General features: G+C 45.9%; 1 protein-coding gene across 1 annotated transcript in view; it reads left to right on the top strand.

Moving 5' to 3' along the window:
* LOC110507672 (protocadherin-16) overlaps positions 1 to 22,835 on the top strand; it is a 190,663-nt gene that overhangs the window by 122,489 nt on the left and 45,339 nt on the right. The window contains exon 3 of the mRNA XM_036964819.1: positions 20,639 to 20,827. Within this exon, the coding sequence (XP_036820714.1) occupies positions 20,639 to 20,827 (189 nt within the window). The remainder of the gene's footprint in view (positions 1 to 20,638; positions 20,828 to 22,835) is intronic.

Below are 22,835 nucleotides of genomic sequence, written 5' to 3'. Positions count from 1 at the left end.
CTACCGCTTGCCGTGCGGTAGTCAGAGAGAGCAGTCTGTGGCTTGGGTGGCTGGAGTCTTTGAAATTTCTTTGGGCATTCTTCTGACAACGCCTGGTATAGAGTTCCTGGATGGCAGGGAGCTCAGCCCAAGTGATGTACTGGGTTGTACACACTACCCTCTGTATGCATTGGCTGTGCGGTAGGATGCCAAGTAGTTATACCAAGCGGTAATGCAGCCAGCCAATGGTTCAACTGTAGACCATTTTGAGGATCTGAGGGCTCAAGCCAAATCTTTCAGCCTCCTGAGGAGGCCTCCTCTTCACAAATGTGTTGGTGTGTTTGGACCATGATAGATCCTTAGTGATGTGAACACAGAGGAACTTGCAGCTCTCGACCCGCACCACTACAGCCCCGTTGATATGAATGGGGGCGTGCTCGGCCCTCCATTTCCTGTAGTCCACCATCAGCTCCTTTGTCTTACTGACGTTGAGGGAGAGGTTGTTGTCCTGTCACCACACTTCCAGGTCTCTGACCTCCCCCCTATAGGCTGTCTCATCATCATCTGGGATCAGGCCTACCACCATTGTGTCATCGGCAAACTTAATGATGGTGTTGGAGTCGTGGGTGAACAGGGAGTACAAAGCACGCTTCCCTGAGGGGCTCCCTTGTTAAGGGTGAGTGTGGCGGATGTGTTGTTACCAACCTTTACCACCTGGGGGCAGTGTTTCAGGATGTCCAGGATCCAGTTGCAGAGGGAAGTGTTCAGTCCCAGGGACCGTAGCTTAGTGATGCGCTTCAAGGGGACTATAGAGTTGACGCTGAGCTGTAGTCAGTTAACAGCATTCTCACATACAATAGGTGTTCCTTTTGTCCAAGTGAGAAAGGGCAATGTGGAGTGCAATACAGATTGCCTCATTTGTGGATCTGTTGCAGCGGTTTGCGAATTGGAGTGGGTCCAGGGTGTCTGGGAGGATAGTCTTGAAGTGAGCCATAACCAGACTTTCAATGCATTTCATGGCTACAAATGTGAATGCTATGGGGCAATAGTCATTTAGAGAGGCTACCTTGGTGTTGTTGGGAACAGGGACTATGGTGGTCTGCTTGAAATATGTAGGTATTTCAGACTGGGCCGGGGACAGGACAGGTTGAAAATGTATGTAATGTACTCACATCATCTACGGAGAGTGTGATCACAGTCTTCCGGAACAGCTGATGATCTCACGCAATGGTTCAGTGTTGCTTGCCTATAAGCGAGCGTAGAAGGCATTTAGCTTTTCTGGTAGGCTCATGTCAGTGGACAGCTCGTGGCTGGGTTTTCCTTTGTAATCCGTGATCGTTTGCAAGCCCTGCCACATCCACTGAGCATCAGAGCCAGTGTAGTAGGATTCGATTTTAGTCCTGTATTTATAATGTTTCGGGTAAGACCCAAGTGCAGATGGTGTTGAAGTAACAATGTTTATTACATCAACAGGGGCAGGCAAATGACATGTCAAGGCATGCAGGTGTCGATAATCCAGAGTGGTAGAGCAAAGGTACAAGACGGCAGGCAGGCTCAGGGGCAGGTCAGGCAGAGGTCGGTAATCCAGAGTAGGGGCAACGGTACAGGAGAGCAGGTAGGCTCAGGGTCAGAGGCAAGCAGAGTTGTCAGGCAGGCAGGCAGGCTCAGAGTCAGGACAGGCAAGCAGGAGCTGAGAAAAACACTGGTTGACTTGACAAACAAGACAGAGAACACAGGTATAAATAGGATAATGGGGAAGATGGGCAACACCTGGAGGGGGGTGGAGACAATCACAGGGACAGGTGAAACAAATCAGGGAGTGACAGCATTGACGCTTTGCCTATTTGATGGTTCATCCTGCTCCTTGATAGCGGCAGCTCTAGCCTTTAGCTCAGTGTGGTTGTTGCCTGTAACCCATGGCTTCTGGTTGGGATATGTACTGGAATATGTACAGTCACTGTGGGGACGACGTCGTAAATTCACCTATTAATGAAGTCGGTATCTGATGTGGTGAACACTTCAATGCCATCGGATGAATCCTGGAACATATTCCAGTCTGTGCTACAAAACAGTCCTGTAGCTTAGCATTTGCTTCATCAGCCCACTTCCGAATTGAGTGTGTCACTGGTACTTCCTGTTTGAGTTTTTGCTTGTAAGCAAGAATCAAGAGGATATAGTATGGTCAGATTTGCCAAATGGAGGACACGTTTTTCCTTCCTCAGGACCCCTTCTTCCCCTTAAATGACTTGCTGCTTTAATCACTCCCAGATGGGGAAGCCAGATGAAATACACACTGGCTGTTACAGAGAGAGGAGGATGACAGGAGAGAGAAGCGATAAGAGGAGAGAGCGAGAGGAGAAAGGAAGAGAGGAGAGAAAGTTAAACCTTACCCTCCATCCCCTCTTTGCAGTCTGCCTCCACGGTCATTATACCCTGTCTTCCATATTAACTCTCCCCCTACATAGGCTGGGTTTACATAGACAGCCCAATTATTATATTTTCCCACTAATTGGTCTTTTGACCAGTCAAATCAGATATTTCTCAGAGCCGATCTGAATGGTCAACAGAAAAAATATCAGAATTGGGCTGCCTGTCCTAACGCAGCCATTGTGGACTAGCCCTAGTCAAAAGTAGTGCACTATGTAGGGAGTAGGGTCCAGCCCAGCCTCGGCAGGTTTATGTCAACACTATACAGTGGAAAATAAAAAGAGCAAGTTCATGAAACCACTGTTATTCTAGTAACCAATGCCTCAAGGTATCGCTACAGATAACTCAGACAACTCCATGACTTAAGACTGCAGAATCCATAGATACTCATGATAAATTAGGGTCTTGGGTTTTTCCTAACCCTGCCTGAGTCCCAAATTGCACCCTATTCCCTTTTATAGTGCACTTCTTTAGACCAGTGCCCATTTGGAAGGTAGACCTTAAGATCCAACAACACTAACTCATCCAACCTTTAGTGATGTCAACACTGAATTTAGTAGTCTGGTCAGGCTGGGATAAAGTGTTATTGATCTATCATTGAAAGCTCACACAGCTCTGTCAGTCAGCCAGTCAGTCAGTCAGTCAGAGCCAGTCTGTCAGTATTAATAAATAGCGATCGCCTGGTTGTGTGCCCAGACCAGCAAGGACAGTTGGAAATAATTTAAATATTGAGAGGACAGAGCCTGATGATGATAATGTTTTGGCATGGCGGCAGTATGACAGTATACTTCTTGGAGGACACAGAGAGAGAGGTCAGTGCATGGGGGCTGAGTAAAGATGCTAACTGATGCTAACATATATATGATGTTTTACAGAGATGCCATAATACAGACAGATTCATTTTAATAGACATCTGGACAGACCAGAGCACTTCACAAAGCTGGGAATACGTCCCGAATGGACCCCTATTCCTTAGTGCACTACTTTTAGCCAGGGCCCATCTCCCTATTTCCTATATAGTGCACTACTTTTGGCCAGGACCCTTATCCCTATGGTGCATGACCCTTGACCCTGGCTCTGTTCCCTATATAGTGCACTACTTTTAGCCAGGGCCCATCCCTCTATTCCCTATATAGTGTACTACTTTTGACCAGGGCCCATAGGGACTTATGAACCGTTAATTAGTAATCCACAGAAGAACTCCCATCAGCCATTAGTTCTGTAATTATCAGGAATAAGTGAACAAGCCAGAGGTCCCAAAGGGGGAATCATTGCCCCTATTAGACAAAACACTTAGATTAGACTACGTGATTTAAATATGAGACATGGTGGGTGTGTGTGCAAGGCTCATTTTATGGTATGTTATCTGATAAAGTGCAGTGGGAGAAATGTTTACTCAAAACACTATGTTGTTTCATCACATCTCCTGCCTATGTACTAGTCCTACTCGGTGGACAACTACAGTGGTCACGTCTCACTGAGACTTCCTTCCACCAGACTGATAGAGGGCCCGACCTGGGCCTCCGGGCCCCGGGTGATGCTCTGTTCCTGTGTGGGCACAGGGGGGCCATCCAGACCTTCATTCAGAATGCAGAGCCAAAAAGAGTGGATACCGCAGTCTGGCTTTCAAATCCTGCTTTTCTCTCTCTCTCTCTCTCTCTCTCTCTCTCTCTCTCTCTCTCTCTCTCTCTCTCTCTCTCTCCCTTGCTCTCTCTTGCTCTTTCTCTCTTGCTCTTTCTCTCTCGCGCCCTCTCTCTCTCTCTTTTGCTCTCTCTCTCTCTCTCCCTCTTTTGCTCTCTCTCGTTCTCTCTCTCTTGCTCCATCTCGCTCTTTCTCTCTTGAGCCCCCTCACTCTCTCTGTCTCTCTCTCTCTCTCTGTCTCTCTCTGTCTTTCTGTCTGTCTGTCTCTCTGTCTCTCTGTCTGTCTCTCTGTCTCTCTCTCTGTCTGTCTCTCTGTCTGTCTGTCTCTCTGTCTCTCTGTCTCTCTCTCGGGAGCAGGAGTGAACAGCTGGGAACTCGTTTGAGCATCTTATCGTCAGTCTTTAATCCTCCTCCTCCTCCTCAATACATAGATGCTCAGGGCTGCATTCAGACATGTACAGTAGTTAGATACATACAAACAATACAGTACTAACAATCCTGACCAGAAATGTGCATGATGTGGTTAGATGTATTGCAGTACAGTATACAGCAGTGGGATGGAGCCCAGGAGGGAGTTTTTCCAGTGTGGTGTTTATATTTCCATCAACAGTGTGTGGCCTGCCTCTCCTCATCCCTCTCTTCCTCCCAATCTATCTCCCTCTTCCTCTGTGTTCATCTCTCTTACCACCGAGCTGGTGTGTGTGTGTGTGTGTGTGTGTGTGGGGGGGGGGGGGGGGGGGGGGGGCTGTTGAGGCCTCAGCTGTTAGGGAGGTGTATCATGGTGGGGAGCTGTGATTCTGCTGTGGATTGTTGGACCTGCTGCTTTGGAGTGAAGGCTCAGTGAAAGAGGTTGAGAACTGGGGGAGGTTTCCCTCTCTCTTCTCCTCCTACACCCCTCCTCCCTTCATCCTCTCCCTCTCTCCTTGTCAGAAGTGATGCCAGGACAATACAGCTGGGAAAGCTCATAGGGTTTCACTGTCCACCATCTCTCTCTCACTCACTCACTCACTCACTCACACTCTCTCTCTCTCACTCACTCACTCACTCACTCACACTCACTCACTCACTCACTCACTCACTCACTCACTCACTCACTCACTCAATGTGTGCTGTCATCCTAATGTGTATTGTATAATGCATGTGTCGTGTCTTTGGCTATGCTGGATTAAGTGATATGACATGCTATTCTATAAAATAATTTTTCTGTAATTAATATTGCCTGATTGAGCTAATCATGTAAATGATATTAACTAGAGAGTCGGGCACCACAAAATAATATTTATAGAGCTGTTATCTTCCGAATAAACTCTTAAAGACCTAGTAATATTTTACATCAATAGCAGTCAATATTAATCATCATCTTAATTCAGTCTCATCTGAAAGTTGTAAATTCTTGGTTATCTGCACGAACCCTGGCTAACAAGTTGAATCAGCAATACAAAATTGGGTTTAATTATTTATTTACTAAATACCTAACTAATCACACAGAATTACACATACACATATTTAAATCATAACTTGATTACAAATTACGTCATAAAGGAAAACGTCCCTAGCGGGCGGAACAGATATGACAGCTGGTTACACTGGGTTTGAGTGAAAGAGCGGGAAGACTGAGGAACAAAGGGAAGAAGCTGTGCTATCATAAATACAGTATCTTTTGCATTCTAAATTACCGCCCATTTGGAAAAGGAAAATGCAATAAATATTTACTCTGAGCTGCACTTCGGTAGGTTGGTGGTAGATGGAAGGCCGTGTTGCCCAACCGAGTCCTTTGACCTTTGAAGAATGTCGCTGCTGGTAAATTGAATACGCTGGAGTAACGTCGTTGTGTGGTAGACGGAATACTCTGTCTGTTCCTTCCTAACCCTCGTTTGCAGCGGCTGTTGCTAACTCAACGGCTAGGAGGTATCACTTCTGTTGTGAATAAGAGTTCAAAGTTCATACCATTCGCAACCAAAACTCACGCTGATGTTGGCTTCGTTCTGTAGTTATTATCTGAACCATTCTGACATCAGACCGTCGTCCTCACGTCCTCGTAACAGGAGGTTACATTGTCGTCAAGGCTTTATATAGGAAGGGAGAGGAGGGGGTGTTTGAAAAGTTTTATAGCCCATGTCCCTTCACAGGGGCGGGCCACTGATTGAGCAGAGCCTACCTTATGAAAACCCAAATCTCACATTTTAGAAGCTAAAATCACATTTCATCCCATCACAAATAATTTCATATTCAAACATTTAAATTGAACAACAATATAAAGACTTTCCACTGTAGAGTTTATGTCATCTTATCGTTGATGAGAATGTCCCAGATGACAACCGAACTGACATCATATTCATTAAGTACCATCGCATATGTTCAATTGGTCGGATTACCAGAATATAGTTAATTTCCCCCCACTTTCTGAAGTTCCCAGAATCTCTATGTTAACCAAAGGTTTTGCAAATGTAACATCAGTAGGGTAGAGAGAGGAAAAAGGGAGGAAGAGGTATTTATGACTGTCATAAACCTACCCCCAGGCCAACGTCATGACACAGGGATGGGCGGCACGCGACCCCCCCTTTTGAAGGCCGTTGAATCCATCCCCCCAAAAAAATAGTTATGTAAAAAAAACATGTAGGAACTCAGTCAGGCTCTCAACTTACTATTGCAAGTTAGCATAGTACCATACAAAAGGTGCAATTTGTGAATTTTTCTCTTATGTCAGTCACTGATAGTCAGTCAATTAGCCCATTTCAGAAAAAAATATGATTTTTAAGTTTAGCGGCCAGCTATCTAAACTTGTTATTATGGTTGAATTACCGGCCAGGGGAACCCCGCTGATTTTGTTACTCAGTCTCACTCGTATATCATATTAAAAACTGCAAAGAATTCTGTCCACCCTATGGCAAAATGTGGGTGTAGGATGGATGTGGCCCCTCTTGTCCATCCCTGGTATAATGCATTGTAGAATAATGGCTGGGAATAGACTGCAATGTTTTAAACGCATGTGCACGCACACACGCAGTCACAGGTCCTGTACCTTGCCCTAACATAAAGTCCACTGTATCCCACTGGGCACACACTGGTTGAATCAACATTGATTCCACGTCATTTCAATGAGTAGATGTTGAATTGATGTCTCTTTATGTGCGTAACTCAGGGATAGATGTCGGTTCCTGTCGAACGTTTACACTGAGGGTGCCACCCTATTCCAAATGTTGTGCACTTCCCCTCTCTCTCCCGCTCTCTCTCTCTCTCTCTCTCTCTCTCGCTCTCTCTCTCGCTCTCGCTCTCTCTCTCGCTCTCTCTCTCTCTCTCGCTCCTCTCTCTCGCTCGCTCCTCTCTCTCTCTCTCTCTCTCTCTCTCTCTCTCTCTCTCTCTCTCTCTCTCGCTCTCTCTCGCTCCTCTCTCTCTCTCTCTCTCTCTCTCTCCTCTCTCTCTCTCTCTCTCTCTCTCTCTCTCGCTCCTCTCTCTCTCTCGCTCTCTCTCTCTCGCTCCTCTCTCTCTCTCTCTCTCTCTCTCTCTCTCTCTCTCTCTCGCTCCTCTCTCTCTCTCTCTCTCTCTCTCTCTCTCTCTCTCTCTCTCTCTCTCTCGCTCTCTCTCGCTCCTCTCTCTCTCTCGCTCCTCTCTCTCTCTCTCTCTCTCTCTCCTCTCTCTCTCTCTCTCTCTCTCTCTCTCTCTCTCTCTCTCTCTCTCGCTCTCTCTCTCTCTCTCTCGCTCCTCTCTCTCTCTCGCTCCTCTCTCTCTCTCTCTCTCCTCTCGCTCCTCTCTCTCTCTCTCTCTCTCTCTCCTCTCTCTCTCTCTCTCTCTCTCTCTCTCTCTCTCCTCTCTCTCTCTCTCTCTCTCTCTCTCCTCTCTCTCTCTCTCTCTCTCTCTCTCTCCTCTCTCTCTCTCTCTCTCTCTCTCTCTCTCTCTCTCTCTCTCCTCTCTCTCTCTCTCGCTCTCTCTCTTTCTCTCTCGCTCCTCTCTCTCTCTCTCTCTCTCTCTCGCTCCTCTCTCTCTCTCTCTCTCTCTCTCTCTCTCTCAGAAGAAGAAGAAGAAAATATTACTCATGTAGCTTGTGGCAAAACCACCCAATCAGGGCCTCTGCTGCCAAACCAAACAGACCAATGATGGAGTAGGTGTGCAGCGGCATACCAACTGGCCAATTAACACACACATCAGCCAGAGGCTGCACCCACACAAACATACTAGCTAAAATATATTACCCAACGGGAGTCCAACTTCAGTGGAGAGAGAGTGTGTGTTGCCTCTACACCCAGACCTCTCCTCCAGATCTCTGTTTCAGCTCTGTTCACACTGGGGTCTGTTTCAGGACTATGTAATGGTAGTAGCAGGGTTATACGAGGTCACGCATACTGTATTAACAGTTTGTAGAACAAACATTATGTTAATTCTTAGTGAAGAACATTCATAGTTTACAACAGTCATAGTGTAGAGAGGGAAAACATAAGGGTGGTCGATCCAAGCTCTCGTTTAGTCAGTCAGTCTTCCCAGCAGTTCTCAGTGTTCTGTTCTGTAGGGAAATGTATTTCTATAAATAGTTCCCACCCAGAGCTGGGACGTGTTCTCCTCAAGGCCAACATGACTTCTTCTGGCTCCTTCTACAGGGACCAACCACAAAGTGAGAACCAGGGTGGGCCAGGACAGGACAGAACAGAACACAGACAGAGGATGCGTCCCAAACGGCAATCTTTTTATAGTGCACTACACTATGTAGGGAATAGGGTGCCATTTGGGAAGCAGACAGAGCATCCAAACCCTTCAGGCACATTAGACTATGTGTAGAGCAGAAATGTACCATCTCCTCTTCTCTCTCCCATGACTCTCCAGCCAGAGAGAGATTGTGCGACAGTGTTGGCTGGAAAGTAGGCTCCATACAGCATGAATCTGATGGGTGAACTGAACCCAAACCGCACAGTGCCCCAGTTATCCTTGGATCCTCCTTCAGTATGTTTAACTGAGTCCCCAGCCAAAAGTGAATGTCTCCCCAAACTCTTTCTCTTCTCACTCTCTTTCCCTCTTTCCTTCTCCCTGTGGCCTGTGTCTCCTCACTCCGCAGCCTCTCTCTCTCAACCTGTCCCTTTTCTCCTCTCCTTTCACTCTCTCTCTCTCTCTCTCTCTCTCCCACTCACTTTCCACCTCCCTCTCTCCAACCTCAGTCCTCCTATCTCCGTCGCGCTTCATAAGACATCTCCACCAGGCTCTACTGTACTCTCACACTGAGTAGAGAGAGAACTCTGCTGGCTTCCAACCATCATCTAACAACTCTCCTGCCTTTGAACTTCTAATCCAATAAAAAGGGAATGTTTGCACAACACAGCAGCACCACAGTGGGCAGAGCAGAGACCCAGCAGAAGAGGAGAGAAGCCTGAACAATATAAAACAGACTCAGAGGATCACAGTACCAGGCTATGAGGACACATAGGGCTCTGGTCAAAAGTAGTTCACTATGTAGGGAATAGGGTACCATTTGGGATGCAGACAGAGTACAGCAGAGGTCACTGTAGAGTGGGTCAGAAGATGGTGATATCCGATACCTGTTAATTTTTACAATTGTCTTCTAGCCTGGTTACCAGGTCTGTATGTAGTTCTCTTCTAGCCTGGTTACCAGGTCTGTAATGTAGTTATCTTCTAGCCTAGTTACCAGGTCTGTATTGTATGTAGTTTTCTTCTGGCCTGGTTACCAGTTCTGTATGTAGTTCTATTCTAGCCTGGTTAGCAGGTCTGTATGTAATTATCTTCTAGCCTGATTACCAGGTCTGTATGTAATTATCTTCTAGCCTGGTTACCAGGTCTGTATGTAATTATCTTCTAGCCTGGTTACCAGGTCTGTATGTAGTTCCCTTCTAGCCTGGTTACCAGGTCTGTATGTAATTCTCTTCTAGCCTGGTTACCAGGTCAGTATATAGTTCCCTTCTAGCCTGGTTACCAGGTCTGTGTAATGAGGTCTGTGTGTAGCTTGTGTAGAGGAGTCAGGCGCAGGACAGCAGATATGAGTAAATAAATGTAATTTACTCAAAATAGACAAATACAATACAATAAAGTGAGCCCACATAACGGACCGTATTACATACAAACAAGTACTCACAAATAAACATGGGGGAACAGAGGGTTAAATAATGAACAAGTAATTGGGGAATTGAAATCAGGTGTGTAAGACAAAGACAGAACAAATGGAAAATGAAAAGTGGATTGGCGATGGCTAGAAGGCCAGTGACGTCGACCGCCGAACGCCGCCCGAACAAGGAGAGGGACCGACTTCGGCGGAAGTCGTGACAGTCTATATGTAATTCTTTATCCAACACCTGTGACTGACTCATTGTCAACGAAATTCAAGAACAAAAACAGTTGGATGAAGCACACAAATACCTAGCTGTTGTTTACAAGCATTTGAACAAGACAGCAGCTGATTGGCTAATGTCTACAGTTTGTATTGGGTGAGAGTTCACTCACCCAGTGTAGAAGAGGTTAGAGTTCAGAGTTCAGCTTCAGAGACACCTGGCTGTGTCCCAAATGTCATACCTGTACCCTATTCAGTACATTGTTTTGGATCAGCCCACTATATAGGGGCCCTGAGCCTTATTCCATTAGCTGGAGGAGACTGTAACTGTACTCTATGATGGAAACCATGGATTCAAGATGGAAATATATAACACAAAACATACACAACCCTGCCAAGACTTGAACTGAGCTGCACTGTTGGTTAACGTAAGTACAGTATGTGTTCACCGCTGTGACTGTGGGTGTGTCCCAAATGACACCCTATTCCCTATGTAATGCGCTACTTTTGACCAGAGCCCTACGGGGGAATAAGGAATAGTGTGCCATTTGGGACGCACACTGTATAAAGGGAAGGAACGGTCTGGCTGTGGTTATAATTATACCAACACAATAGCAGATACCAGATTGACATTACGACATGGTGAGTGGACATCAATCTTCATCACATGGTTTTTATTAGTCTTAACACATTGTGAGTGATTTACACCCCTCATCTCTCTCTCTCCCTCCATCTCTGTTTCTCTATCTCTCTCACTATGTATGATATACAGCAGCTCCTTCCATCAGGATTTTACGAAGACTTTTTAATGAACGCCAGAGAGGTTATGTTATTGGGTTAATCCTCCTCGTCACTGCGGGTTGTCTGTCTGTCTGTGGTTTGGCTAATTATTCTGACTGCGTCCCAAATGGACCCCTATTCCATTATTCCCTATAGTGCACTACTGTGCCATTTAGGACAAAGACATTCTGTCTCCGTCAGAATGAGGCTGCATTATAAACCAAGCCTGTCCGGCTGTGTGGAGATGTGATATAATGTCATCTGAAATGGAATCCTTTTTTCTATGTAGTGTACTACTTATGACCAGGGCTCATAGGGCACTTTGTAGGGAATGGGGTGCCATTTGGGACACACGTCTCTAAACAGGCAGACCTAGTCCTCAGCCTCAGCTCCAGGGCTCCAGCCCCATGTCACTGATATGCTGTTATTAACCTAGAATGAGAGAAGAATAGAGATTCCCTGTCCCTGTAGAGTTGAGATCATTCTGATTGCTCTCCTCAGGCGTAGCATTGTGAACGTTTAGAGTTCTATATCAATTCCATTGTACCTTCATTATAGTACAAAAAAACCAACTCCTCTGCATTTGGAGCTAAATGTATGGTTACGTTGAGAGGGTTGAGTTTAGAGCAGGGTTGTCATAGTCAAACAGGATATCCACTGGATATGTTTGTCAATGTGTGTTTCCCTGAAATCAAGCGTGGAGAGATTGTAGATAACAGTTGAATCAGTACATCTGTCTCTATCATGTATAACAGACATCAGGCTGGTGAGAGCATTCTGAACTGGAGGTGAACCTGTCCACATGCCTCCTATTACTCTTCATAACATACTACAGCCTCAAAGCTCGCAATCCCTGGACTTTACCTCTCTCTCTCTCTCTCTCTCTCTCTCTCTCTCTCTCTCTCTCTCTCTCTGGTGTGTGCGTGCGTGTAAGCTGTGGTTGGTGCCGTGCACTTCTTGTCTCTCGGCAGTCATGTAGAATGTTAATTCATTAGTTCACCCTATCCATCTCTCTGGTCCTCCTATCCATCTCTCTGGTCCTCCTATCCATCTCTCTGGTCCTCCTATCCATCTCTCTGGTCACCCTATCCATCTCTCTGGTCCTCCTATCCGTCTCTCTGGTCCTCCTATCCGTCTCTCTGGTCATCCTATCCGTCTCTCTGGTCCTCCTATCCGTCTCTCTGGTCCTCCTATCCGTCTCTCTGGTCTTCCTATCCGTCTCTCTGGTCTTCCTATCCGTCTCTCTGGTCCTCCTATCCATCTCTCTGGTCCTCCTATCCATCTCTCTGTTCACCCAATCCATCTCTCTGGTCACCCTATCCATCTCTATGGGCCTCCTATCCATCTCTCTGGTCCTCCTATCCATCTCTCTGGTCCTCCTATCCATCTCTCTGGTCCTCCTATCCATCTCTCTGGTCCTCCTATCCACCTCTCTGGTCCTCCTATCCACCTCTCTGGTCACCCTATCCATCTCTCTGGTCACCCTATCCATCTCTCTGGTCCTCCTCTCCATCTCTCTGGTCCTCCTATCCATCTCTCTGGTCCTCCTATCCATTTCTCTGGTCACCCTATCCATCTCTCTGTTCACCCTATCCATCTCTCTGGTCACCCTATCCATCTCTCTGGTCCTCCTATCCATCTCTCTGGTCCTCCTATCCATCTCTCTGTTCACCCTATCCATCTCTCTGTTCACCCTATCCATCTCTCTGGTCACCCTATCCATCTCTCTGGTCACCCTATTTATCTCTCTGGTCACCCTATCCATCTTTCTGGTCCTCCTATCCATCTCTCTGGTCCTCCTATCCATCTCTCTGGTCCTCCTATCCATCTCTCTGGTCCTCCTATCCATCTCTCTGGTCCTCTTATCCATCTCTCTGGTCACCCTATCCATCTCTCTGGTCCTCCTATCCATCTCTCTGGTCCTCCTATCCATCTCTCTGGTCACCCTATTTATCTCTCTGGTCACCCTATCCATCTCTCTGGTCCTCCTATCCGTCTCTCTGGTCCTCCTATCCGTCTCTCTGGTCATCCTATCCATCTCTCTGGTCCTCCTATCCGTCTCTCTGGTCCTCCTATCCGTCTCTCTGGTCACCCTATCCATCTCTCTGGTCACCCTATCCATCTCTCTGGTCACCCTATCCATCTCTCTGGTCACCCTATCCATCTCTCTGGTCACCCTATCCATCTCTCTGGTCACCCTATCCATCTCTCTGGTCACCCTATCCATCTCTCTGGTCCTCCTATCCATCTGTCTACTTGAAGAGATATTCTTCTCCTTGCTCAGCCTTTCATGTTATTCTTGGGGCCATGAGTTCTTCTCAACCACATGTCCTACCCAGGAATAACCCCAGGTCCTAGTAATACTGTTCCACCACTCCACTGTTCATCCAGTCGTTGCAGCCACAGGCTAACACTTCTCCCTTCACTATTTGGGTTAGGAGACCTTCACTGTGTCTGTCACACTTTTTAATGCTATGCTACAGGAGAGTATTTTCCCCCCCGCTTCAGTATTGCTGCTGTACTGTAATTGTGTTCATATGAGAGTAGCGAACTCTATAGCCTCTACCTCTGAAATCATAGTTCCATTCTTTCCCCTCAACTGTAAATCCCAGGTGCATTCTACCAGTTCATTTGTCAGCCTTCATATCATAAATATTTTATGTGAGTATTGTACAGGTGCCATTTTTTATGATGGTGGTATGGGCTAGGAAAATAAACATTATTCCATGCCAGGTTGTGGCTGAAATGGAAAGTGACGTTTGGGTCTCCTCATATAGCTCTCTCTCTCGCTCACTTTCTCACACACACACACACACACACACACACACAAACACACACACACACACACACACACACACACACACACACACACACACACAAATCAAGCCGTCTCCTACTGCCACGACTAGCTCTCAGTGTTTAACCTGTCCAGGTCCTGTCATGCTAATGTGGTGAGAACAAGAGCAGCAGTGCAGTAGTTATAAATACAGTGCCTCCTGCCAGATAATTTCATGTTGAAGTACAGCTACAGGTCCAGAGGGCTGCTGTGTTTTAACAGAGATACTCATCTCTCCTCAACAAGCTCCTGGTCTCTGTGTCCTCCCGTGGTTTACTATCCATCTCTTTGGTGTGTCTCTCTCTCTGCCAACATCACAGGCTCTCTCAACGTCCTTTGACTGTCGTTAGGCCAAACACACACACACACACACACGTGCGCATGCACAAATACACACGCACACGCACACACACTGCTCAGCACCGAGTTTCCCCGACCACTATGTGCTACAGGATACATTCAGAACAGAGATCCTGTTTCAGCTGAGAATCATCATCACTTCTAATGAATGGTTTCCATCCTCGTACACTCACAGGAGCCAGGCCAAGACAGGAGCCAGGACCAGAACAGGACAGGAGCCAGGACCAGGACAGGACATGACAGGAGCCAGGGCCGGGACAGGACAGGAGCCAGGAACAGGACAGGACTTAGGGCCAGGACAGGACAGGAGTTAGGGCCAGGACAGGACAGGAGCTAGGACAGGAGCCAAGGCCAGGTCAGGACATGACAGGAGCCAGGGCCGGGACAGGACAGGAGCCAGGAACAGGACAGGACTTAGGGCCAGGACAGGACAGGAGTTAGGGCCAGGACAGGACAGGAGCCAGGACAGGACAGGAGCTAGGACAGGAGCCAAGGCCAGGTCAGGACAGGAACCAGGGCCAGGACAGAACAGGACAGGAGTAAGGCCAGGACAGAACAGGACAGGAGTAAGGCCAGGACAGGAGCCAAGGACAGAACAGGACAGGAGTAAGGCCAGGAGGACAGGAGCCAAGGACAGAACAGGACAGGAGTAAGGCCAGGACAGGAGCCAGGGCCAGGACAGAACAGGACAGGAGTAAGGCCAGGACAGGAGCCAGGGCCAGGACGGAACAGGACAGGAGTAAGGCCAGGACAGGAGCCAGGGCCAGGACAGAACAGGACAGGAGTAAGGCCAGGACAGGAGCCAGGGCCAGGACAGAACAGGACAGGAGTAAGGCCAGGACAGGAGCCAGGGCCAGGACAGAACAGGACAGGAGTAAGGCCAGGACAGGAGCCAGGGCGAGGCCAGGGAAGTGTGTGCTTTTGATAAGCATGACTGGCTGTATTTTCCTTGGCCCAGTCCCTCATAGCTCTCTCCTAGCTGCCCTCTTAGACATAGAGTAGCCATACTGCACTACAAGTACACATTGGAGACTCTATTTAATTTCATCAACTTCTCCTTTCCTTCCCAGAGAGATCCCCCTTTTTTGTAGAGATGGAAGGAAAGAGAGAACTCTAATCAACTTGTGAGGCTTAACTCCATCTGTAATCTCTTTCTAGCTGCGATCCCGAGCCAACACTTGCAAACGATTACCCTGCTAGTACCCAGGAGGCTCTCTGATTGGCTTGTTTGGTTAGTGTAATCCAGGGAGCTGCTACAGTCTCCTTTCCTAGGCTGGCTGGTGGCTGGCTGGGTGGGGAGTTGGGCTGAACTGAGTGGAGGCTGTCTGTTATGAACCCACCAGCTCTCTCTGTACTGTAGATGTGAGGTGTATTAAAACCAGACGTTGAGTTATAATGTGGTGAGGCAGGGAAGCAGTGAGGCGTGCTGTGGGGGATACCCTCATGCTCCCCAGACCCCCCTCCCCCTGTCACTGGGCTGTTCAGACAGTCGCCACTCCACTCCTGGACCAGCCTGGCTGTCTCTACTGCTGGCATCTCTCCCGGCTAAACGCAGGCAGGGCTGGAGAAGTCATCCTCTCCTCATCTCCCTCCCTCCCTCCCTCACCCAGTGCCTCGCTCTACCAGAGGCAGTTTGGCTTGTGCTCTAATTCAGATAGACAACACAGATGAGAAGTAAAGACTCACTCTAACAGCACCTGGTGTCCTATACTATCCTGACCTGTCCTGTTACTGTACTGTACTGTTACTATCCTGTCCTGTACTGTTACTGTCCTGTACGGTTACTGTCCTGTTACTGTCCTGTTACTGTCCTGTTACTGTCCTGTCCTGTTACTGTCCTGTCCTGTTACTGTCCTGTTACTGTCCTGTACTGTAACTGTCCTGTACTGTAACTGTCCTGTTACTGTCCTGTACTGTTACTGTCCTGTACTGTTACTGTCCTGTACTGTTACTGTCCTGTTACTGTACTGTACTGTTACTGTCCTGTACTGTCCTGTTATGTCCTGTTACTGTACTATTACTGTCCTGTACTGTTACTGTTACTGTTACTATCATTTCCTGTCATGTTACTGTACTGTTACTGTCCTGTCCTGTTACTGTCTTGTCCTGTTACGGTCCTGTCCTGTTACTGTCTTGTCCTGTCCTGTATTGTCCTGTTACTGTCCTGTCCTGTACTGTTAATGTAATTTCCTGTCACTGTACTGTACTGTTACTGTCCTGTACTGTTACTGTCATTTCCTGTGCTGTTACTGTCCTTTGCTGTTACTGTCATTCCCTGTCCTGTTACTGTCCTGTTACTGTCCTTTCCTGCCCTGTTACTGTCCTGTGCTGTTACTGTCCTGTCCTCCTGTCCTGTTACTGTCCTATATTGTTACTGTCCTATACTGTTACTGTCCTGTCCTGTTACTGTCCTTTCCTGTACTGTTACTGTCCTATATTGTTACTGTCCTATACTGTTACTGTCCTGTCCTGTTACTGTCCTTTCCTGTTAACTATACCTTTAACTATACATTAATGTACATACTACCTAAATTGGCCTAACCAACCAGTGCTCCCGCACATTGGCTAACCGGGCTATCTGCATTGTTTCCCACCACCCACCAACCCCTCTTTTTACGCTCTGTTCATCATATATGCACAGTCACTTTAACAATACCTACATGTACATACTACCTCAATCAGCCTGACTAACAGGTGTCTGTATATAGCATTGCTACTCTTTTTTCAAATGCCTTTTTCCTGTTGTTTTATTTCTTTACTTACCTATACACACACAGACACACACACACACACACCTTTTTTTTCACACTATTGGTTAGAGCCTGTAAGTAAGCATTTCACTGTAAGGTGTTGTATTCGGCACACGTGACAAACTTTGATTTGTCCTGTTACTGTCCTGTTACTGTCCTGTACTGTACTGTACTGTTACTGTCCTGTACTGTTACTGTACTGTTACTGTCCTGTCCTGGTACTGTACTGTTACTGTCCTGTCCTGTAACTGTCCTGTACTGTTACTGTACTGTTACTGTCCTGTCCTGTTACTCTCCTGTACTGTACTGTTACTGTCCTGTACTGTCACTGTACTGTTACTGTCCTGTCCTGTTACTGTACTGTTACTGTCCTGTCCTGTTACTGTACTGTTACTGTCCTGTCCTGTTACTGTCCTGTACTGTACTGTTACTGTCCTGTACTGTACTGTTACTGTCCTGTCCTGTACTGTACTGTTACAGTCCTGTTACTGTACTGTTACTGTCCTGTTACTGTCCTGTTACTGTACTGTACTGTTACTGTCCTGTTACTGTCATGTACTGTTACTGTCCTGTTACTGTCCTGTACTGTACTGTTACTGTCCTGTTACTGTCCTGTACTGTACTGTTACTGTCCTGTTACTGTACTGTTACTGTACTGTTACTGTCCTGTACTGTTACTGTCCTGTACTGTTACTGTCCTGTACTGTACTGTACTGTCCTGTACTGTTACTGTCCTGTACTGTTACTGTCCTGTTACTGTCCTGTACTGTACTGTTACTGTCCTGTACTGTTACTGTACTGTACTGTTACTGTCATGTTACTGTCCTGTCCTGTACTGTTACTGTCCTGTCCTGTACTGTTACTGTCCTGTACTGTCCTCTACTGTCCTGTTACTGTCCTATACTGTACTGTCCTGTTACTGTTCTGTACTGTTACTATCATGTACTGTTACTCTACTGTCCTGTTACTGTCCTGTACTGTCCTGTTACTGTCCTGTGCTGTACTGTTACTGTCCTGTCCTGTCCTGTAACTGTCCTGTACTGTTACTATCCTGTCCTGTTACTATCCTGTCCTGTTACTGTCCTGTACTGTACTGTTACTATCCTGTACTGTCCTATTACTGTACTGTACTGTTACTATCCTGTACTATCCTGTACTGTACTGTTACTGTCCTGTCCTGTTACTGTCCTGTACTGTTACTGTCCTGTACTGTTACTATCCTGTACTGTTACTGTCCTGTCCTGCTACTCTACTGTCCTATTACTGTCCTATTACTGTCCTGTACTGTCCTGTTACTGTCCTGTATCGTTCTGTCCTGTACTGTACTGTCCTGTACTGTTACTCTCCTGTACTGTTACTGTCCTGTCCTGTTACTCTACTGTCCTGTTACTGTCCTGTACTGTACTGTTACTGTCCTGTACTGTTACTGTCCTGTACTGTTACTGTCCTGTCCTGTTACTATCCTGTCCTGTACTTTTACTATCCTGTACTGTTACTGTCCTGTACTGTACTGTTACTGTCCTGTCCTATACTGTTACTGTCCTGTACTGTCCTGTTACTGTCCTGTTACTGTCCTGTCCTGTTACTGTCCTGTACTGTTACTGTTCTGTCCTGTTACTGTTCTGTGCTGTTTCTGTCCTGTACTGTTTCTATCCTGTACTGTTACTGTCCTGTACCGTTACTGTCCTGTCCTGTCCTGCACTGTTACTGTCCTGTACTGTCCTGTCCTGCACTGTTACTGTCCTGTTACTGTTACTGTCCTGTTACTGTTACTGTCCTGTACTGTTACTGCCCTCTACTGTTACTGTCCTGTACTGTCACTGTCCTGTCCTATACGGTTACTGTTACTGTCCTGCACTGTCCTGTTACTGTCCTGTTACTGTTCTGTACTGTTACTGTCCTGTCCTGTTACTGTTACTGTCCTGCACTGTCCTGTTACTGTCCTGTCCTGTTACTGTCCTGTACTGTTACTGTCCTGTTCTTTTACTGTCCTGTCCTTTTACTGTTCTGTCCTGTTACTGTCCTGTACTGTTACTGTCCTGTTACTGTCCTGTTCTGTCCTGTTACTGTACTGTTACTGTCCTGTACTGTTACTGTCCTGTACCGTTACTGTCCTGTACTGTTACTGTCCTGTTACTGTCCTGGTCTGTTACTGTCCTGTACTCTCCTGTACTGTAACTGACCTATACTGTTACTGTCCTGTCCTGTACTGTTACTGTGCTTTACTGTGTTTGTTCCCTGTTCATTCTAGTGGTACTATCCAAAAGGATCCTACAGGGTATATACTCAAATACATTGGTCTAGAAAAGGTCATTTTCCGAGGACAAATTGTGTGTTTTCTTCAGCTGTCCAAAAGTAGTTTATGGTAGGGGAATAATAGCATTTTTTAGAGTCAACATCCAGTGTCCTCCAAGAGTTGCAGAATATTTCCTTATCTGTCTAGTTCCTAGCTGAATACTTCCTTATCTGTCTAGTTCCTAGCTGAATACTTCCTTATCTGTCTAGTTCCTAGCTGAATATTTCCTTATCTGTCTAGTTCCTAGCTGAATATTTCCTTATCTGTCTAGTTCCTAGCTGAATATTTCCTTATCTGTCTAGTTCCTAGCTGAATATTTACTTATCTGTCTAGTTCCTAGCTGAATATTTCCTTATCTGTCTAGCTCCTAGCTGAATATTTCCTTATCTGTCTAGTTCCTAGCTGAATATTTCCTTATCTGTCTAGTTCCTAGCTGAATATTTCCTTATCTGTCTAGTTCCTAGCTGAATATTTCCTTATCTGTCTAGTTCCTAGCTGAATATTTCCTTATCTGTCTAGTTCCTAGCTGAATATTTCCTTATCTGTCTAGTTCCTAGCTGAATATTTCCTTATCTGTCTAGGTCCTAGCTGAATATTTCCTTATCTGTCTAGGTCCTAGCTGAATACTTCCTTATCTGTCTAGTTCCTAGCTGAATATTTCCTTATCTGTCTAGTTCCTAGCTGAATACTTCCTTATCTGTCTAGTTCCTAGCTGAATACTTCCTTATCTGTCTAGTTCCTAGCTGAATATTTCCTTCTGTCTAGCTCCTAGCTGAATATTTACTTATCTGTCTAGTTCCTAGCTGAATATTTCCTTATCTGTCCAGTTCCTAGCTGAATACTTCCTTATCTGTCTAGTTCCTAGCTGAATATTTCCTTCTGTCTAGCTCCTAGCTGAATATTTACTTATCTGTCTAGTTCCTAGCTGAATATTTCCTTCTGTCTAGCTCCTAGCTGAATATTTACTTATCTGTCTAGCTCCTAGCTGAATATTTCCTTATCTGTCTAGCTCCTAGCTGAATATTTCCTTATCTGTCTAGTTCCTAGCTGAATATTTCCTTCTGTCTAGCTCCTAGCTGAATATTTCCTTATCTGTCTAGTTCCTAGCTGAATACTTCCTTATCTGTCTAGTTCATGGCTGAATATTTCCTTCTGTCTAGCTCCTAGCTGAATATTTACTTATCTGTCTCGCTCCTACTGTGGGTGTATTCTTGTGTCTATCTCTGTAGGTGGAACAGTGAAAGTTCCCCTTAAGACAAACTGTCTAACCCATAAATCCTCTTCTTTTATCTCCCTCTTTCCAGGTGACAGCGACAGACGCGGACGGCGGCTCCTTCGGCTCCATCAGTTACTCTCTCGGGTCAGGAATCAACAGTGCTGTCCCCTCCCAGTTCTCTGTAGGGAAGGAGACAGGACAGATCTGTACCAACGTGGCTCTGGACAGGGATCAGGGACCAACCAGCTATGACTTTACCGTCACCGCCGTGGACGGGGTGAGTCTCCTACTGTATCTCTCCATCCTCATCCAATGGCTACATCCCCAAATGGCACTGTATTCCCTACATAGTCAATTCCCATTGACCAACGCCCTATGGAAGTGCCATTTGGCACATAATCTCTCCCTGTGAGTACATTAAACCCCTGACAGTGATCTCTTAAAGCAGTGCTTTTCACAGTGTTTATCACAACAGGGCTAAAAGAAGAAAAACTCCAGCACCCTGGTAATATTGATGCTTCCAACAATTGAATGGATCTTTTTAACCGATATTTCACAGCAGGGTTCACAGCAGACATATAGCTAGCAGAACCCTGGCTATTAGACGCAGCTATAGAGCCAGAGCCAGGATAGCTAGTAGAGAGGGGAGCAGCTCCCCAGTCAGGCAGAGCAGAACACAGCAGAGCAGAACGTTTTTCAGTAGTGTAGACAAATAAAAGAGTCTGAATGACTCTCCCTGACAGGACTGTGCTGTGAATGAGTTTCCCTGACAGGACTATGCTGTGAATGAGTTTCCCTGACAGGACTGTGCTGTGAAGGAGTTTCCCTGACAGGAATATGCTGTGAATGAGTTTCCCTGGCAGGGCTGTGAATGACTCTCCCTGGCAGGGCTGTGCTGTGAATGACTCTCCCTGGCAGAGCTGTGCTGTGAATGAGTTTCCCTGACAGGACTATGCTGTGAATGACTCTCCCTGGCAGGGCTGTGCTGTGAATGAGTTTCCCTGACAGGACTGTGCTGTGAATGAGTTTCCCTGACAGGACTGTGCTGTGAATGAGTTTCCCTGACAGGACTATGCTGTGAATGAGTTTCCCTGACAGGACTGTGCTGTGAATGACTCTCCCTGACAGGACTATGCTGTAGTGCCACACGCCAAATCCTACTTGAAGGTAAAAGGTTAGAAATGAAATCACTGCAGTCATGGTGAGAGAGACAGAGACAGAGACAGAGACAGAGACAGAGACAGAGACAGACAGACAGACAGACAGACAGACAGACAGACAGACAGACAGACAGACAGACAGACAGACAGACAGACAGACAGACAGACAGACAGACAGACAGACAGACAGACAGACAGACAGACAGACAGAGACTAACTGGCAATATTCATTCAAAAAAACAGCCCAATAAACTTTACAACATAAACCAATCGTACAGATGGGCTCCAAACAATGCAGAGACATTCATTGAAACATTGAACTCAAATGAAATGATGAACTCTATACAGTTTTTCAATAACTCACAGTACCAAAACAATAAAGATGGTGTCAATTTGGCTACTCAAAACATCAACTGCATATTCCAAAAAGCAGCATCGAAAGCAAATTTGAGAAAACCAAAGCAATGCAACATCAGAAGCAAAAATCAAAATGTTTCTGACAAATGGTTTGATAATGAATGTAAAACAATTAGAAAACACCTAAGACAAATGTCAAACAAAAAACAGAAGCAGCAAAACAACCCAGAGCTACGATATGAATACTTTGAAACTCTGAAACAGTATAAACAAACACTGAAATGCAAGAAATGGAATTATACCAACAAGAAACTTAATGAAATTGAAAATGCAATTGACCAAAATCAGTTCTGGGACATGTGGAACAATTTAAGCACAACAAAGCCACAAGAATTAGCCATACAAGATGTAGGAATTTGGAAAACTTACTTTGATAATCTATACAAAAACATCCCACAAAAAGATTTACAACAGAACCAATTAGAAATTAAAGAAAAATTGAACATCCTTGAATCTGTCATTAAAAACAACCAAAATCCATGAGATTACCCAATAACCCAACAAGAACTAAATGAAAGCTAAAATCTATTAAATCAAAAAAGGCTTGTGGTGTAGACAACATCAGAAATGAAATGCTGAAAAACAGCACACCTGAGTTGCAAAATGCTGTGCTTAAATTGTTCAACATGGTTTTAACTTCTGGCTGCTTCCCTTATGTCTGGAACCAGGGGCTCATCTCCCCTATACACAAAAGTGGAGACAAATCAG

This window comes from Oncorhynchus mykiss, chromosome 27 (genome assembly GCF_013265735.2).
Source record: "Oncorhynchus mykiss isolate Arlee chromosome 27, USDA_OmykA_1.1, whole genome shotgun sequence".
Lineage (NCBI taxonomy): Eukaryota > Metazoa > Chordata > Actinopteri > Salmoniformes > Salmonidae > Oncorhynchus > Oncorhynchus mykiss.
This window is presented reverse-complemented; position numbering and strand designations above follow the sequence as displayed.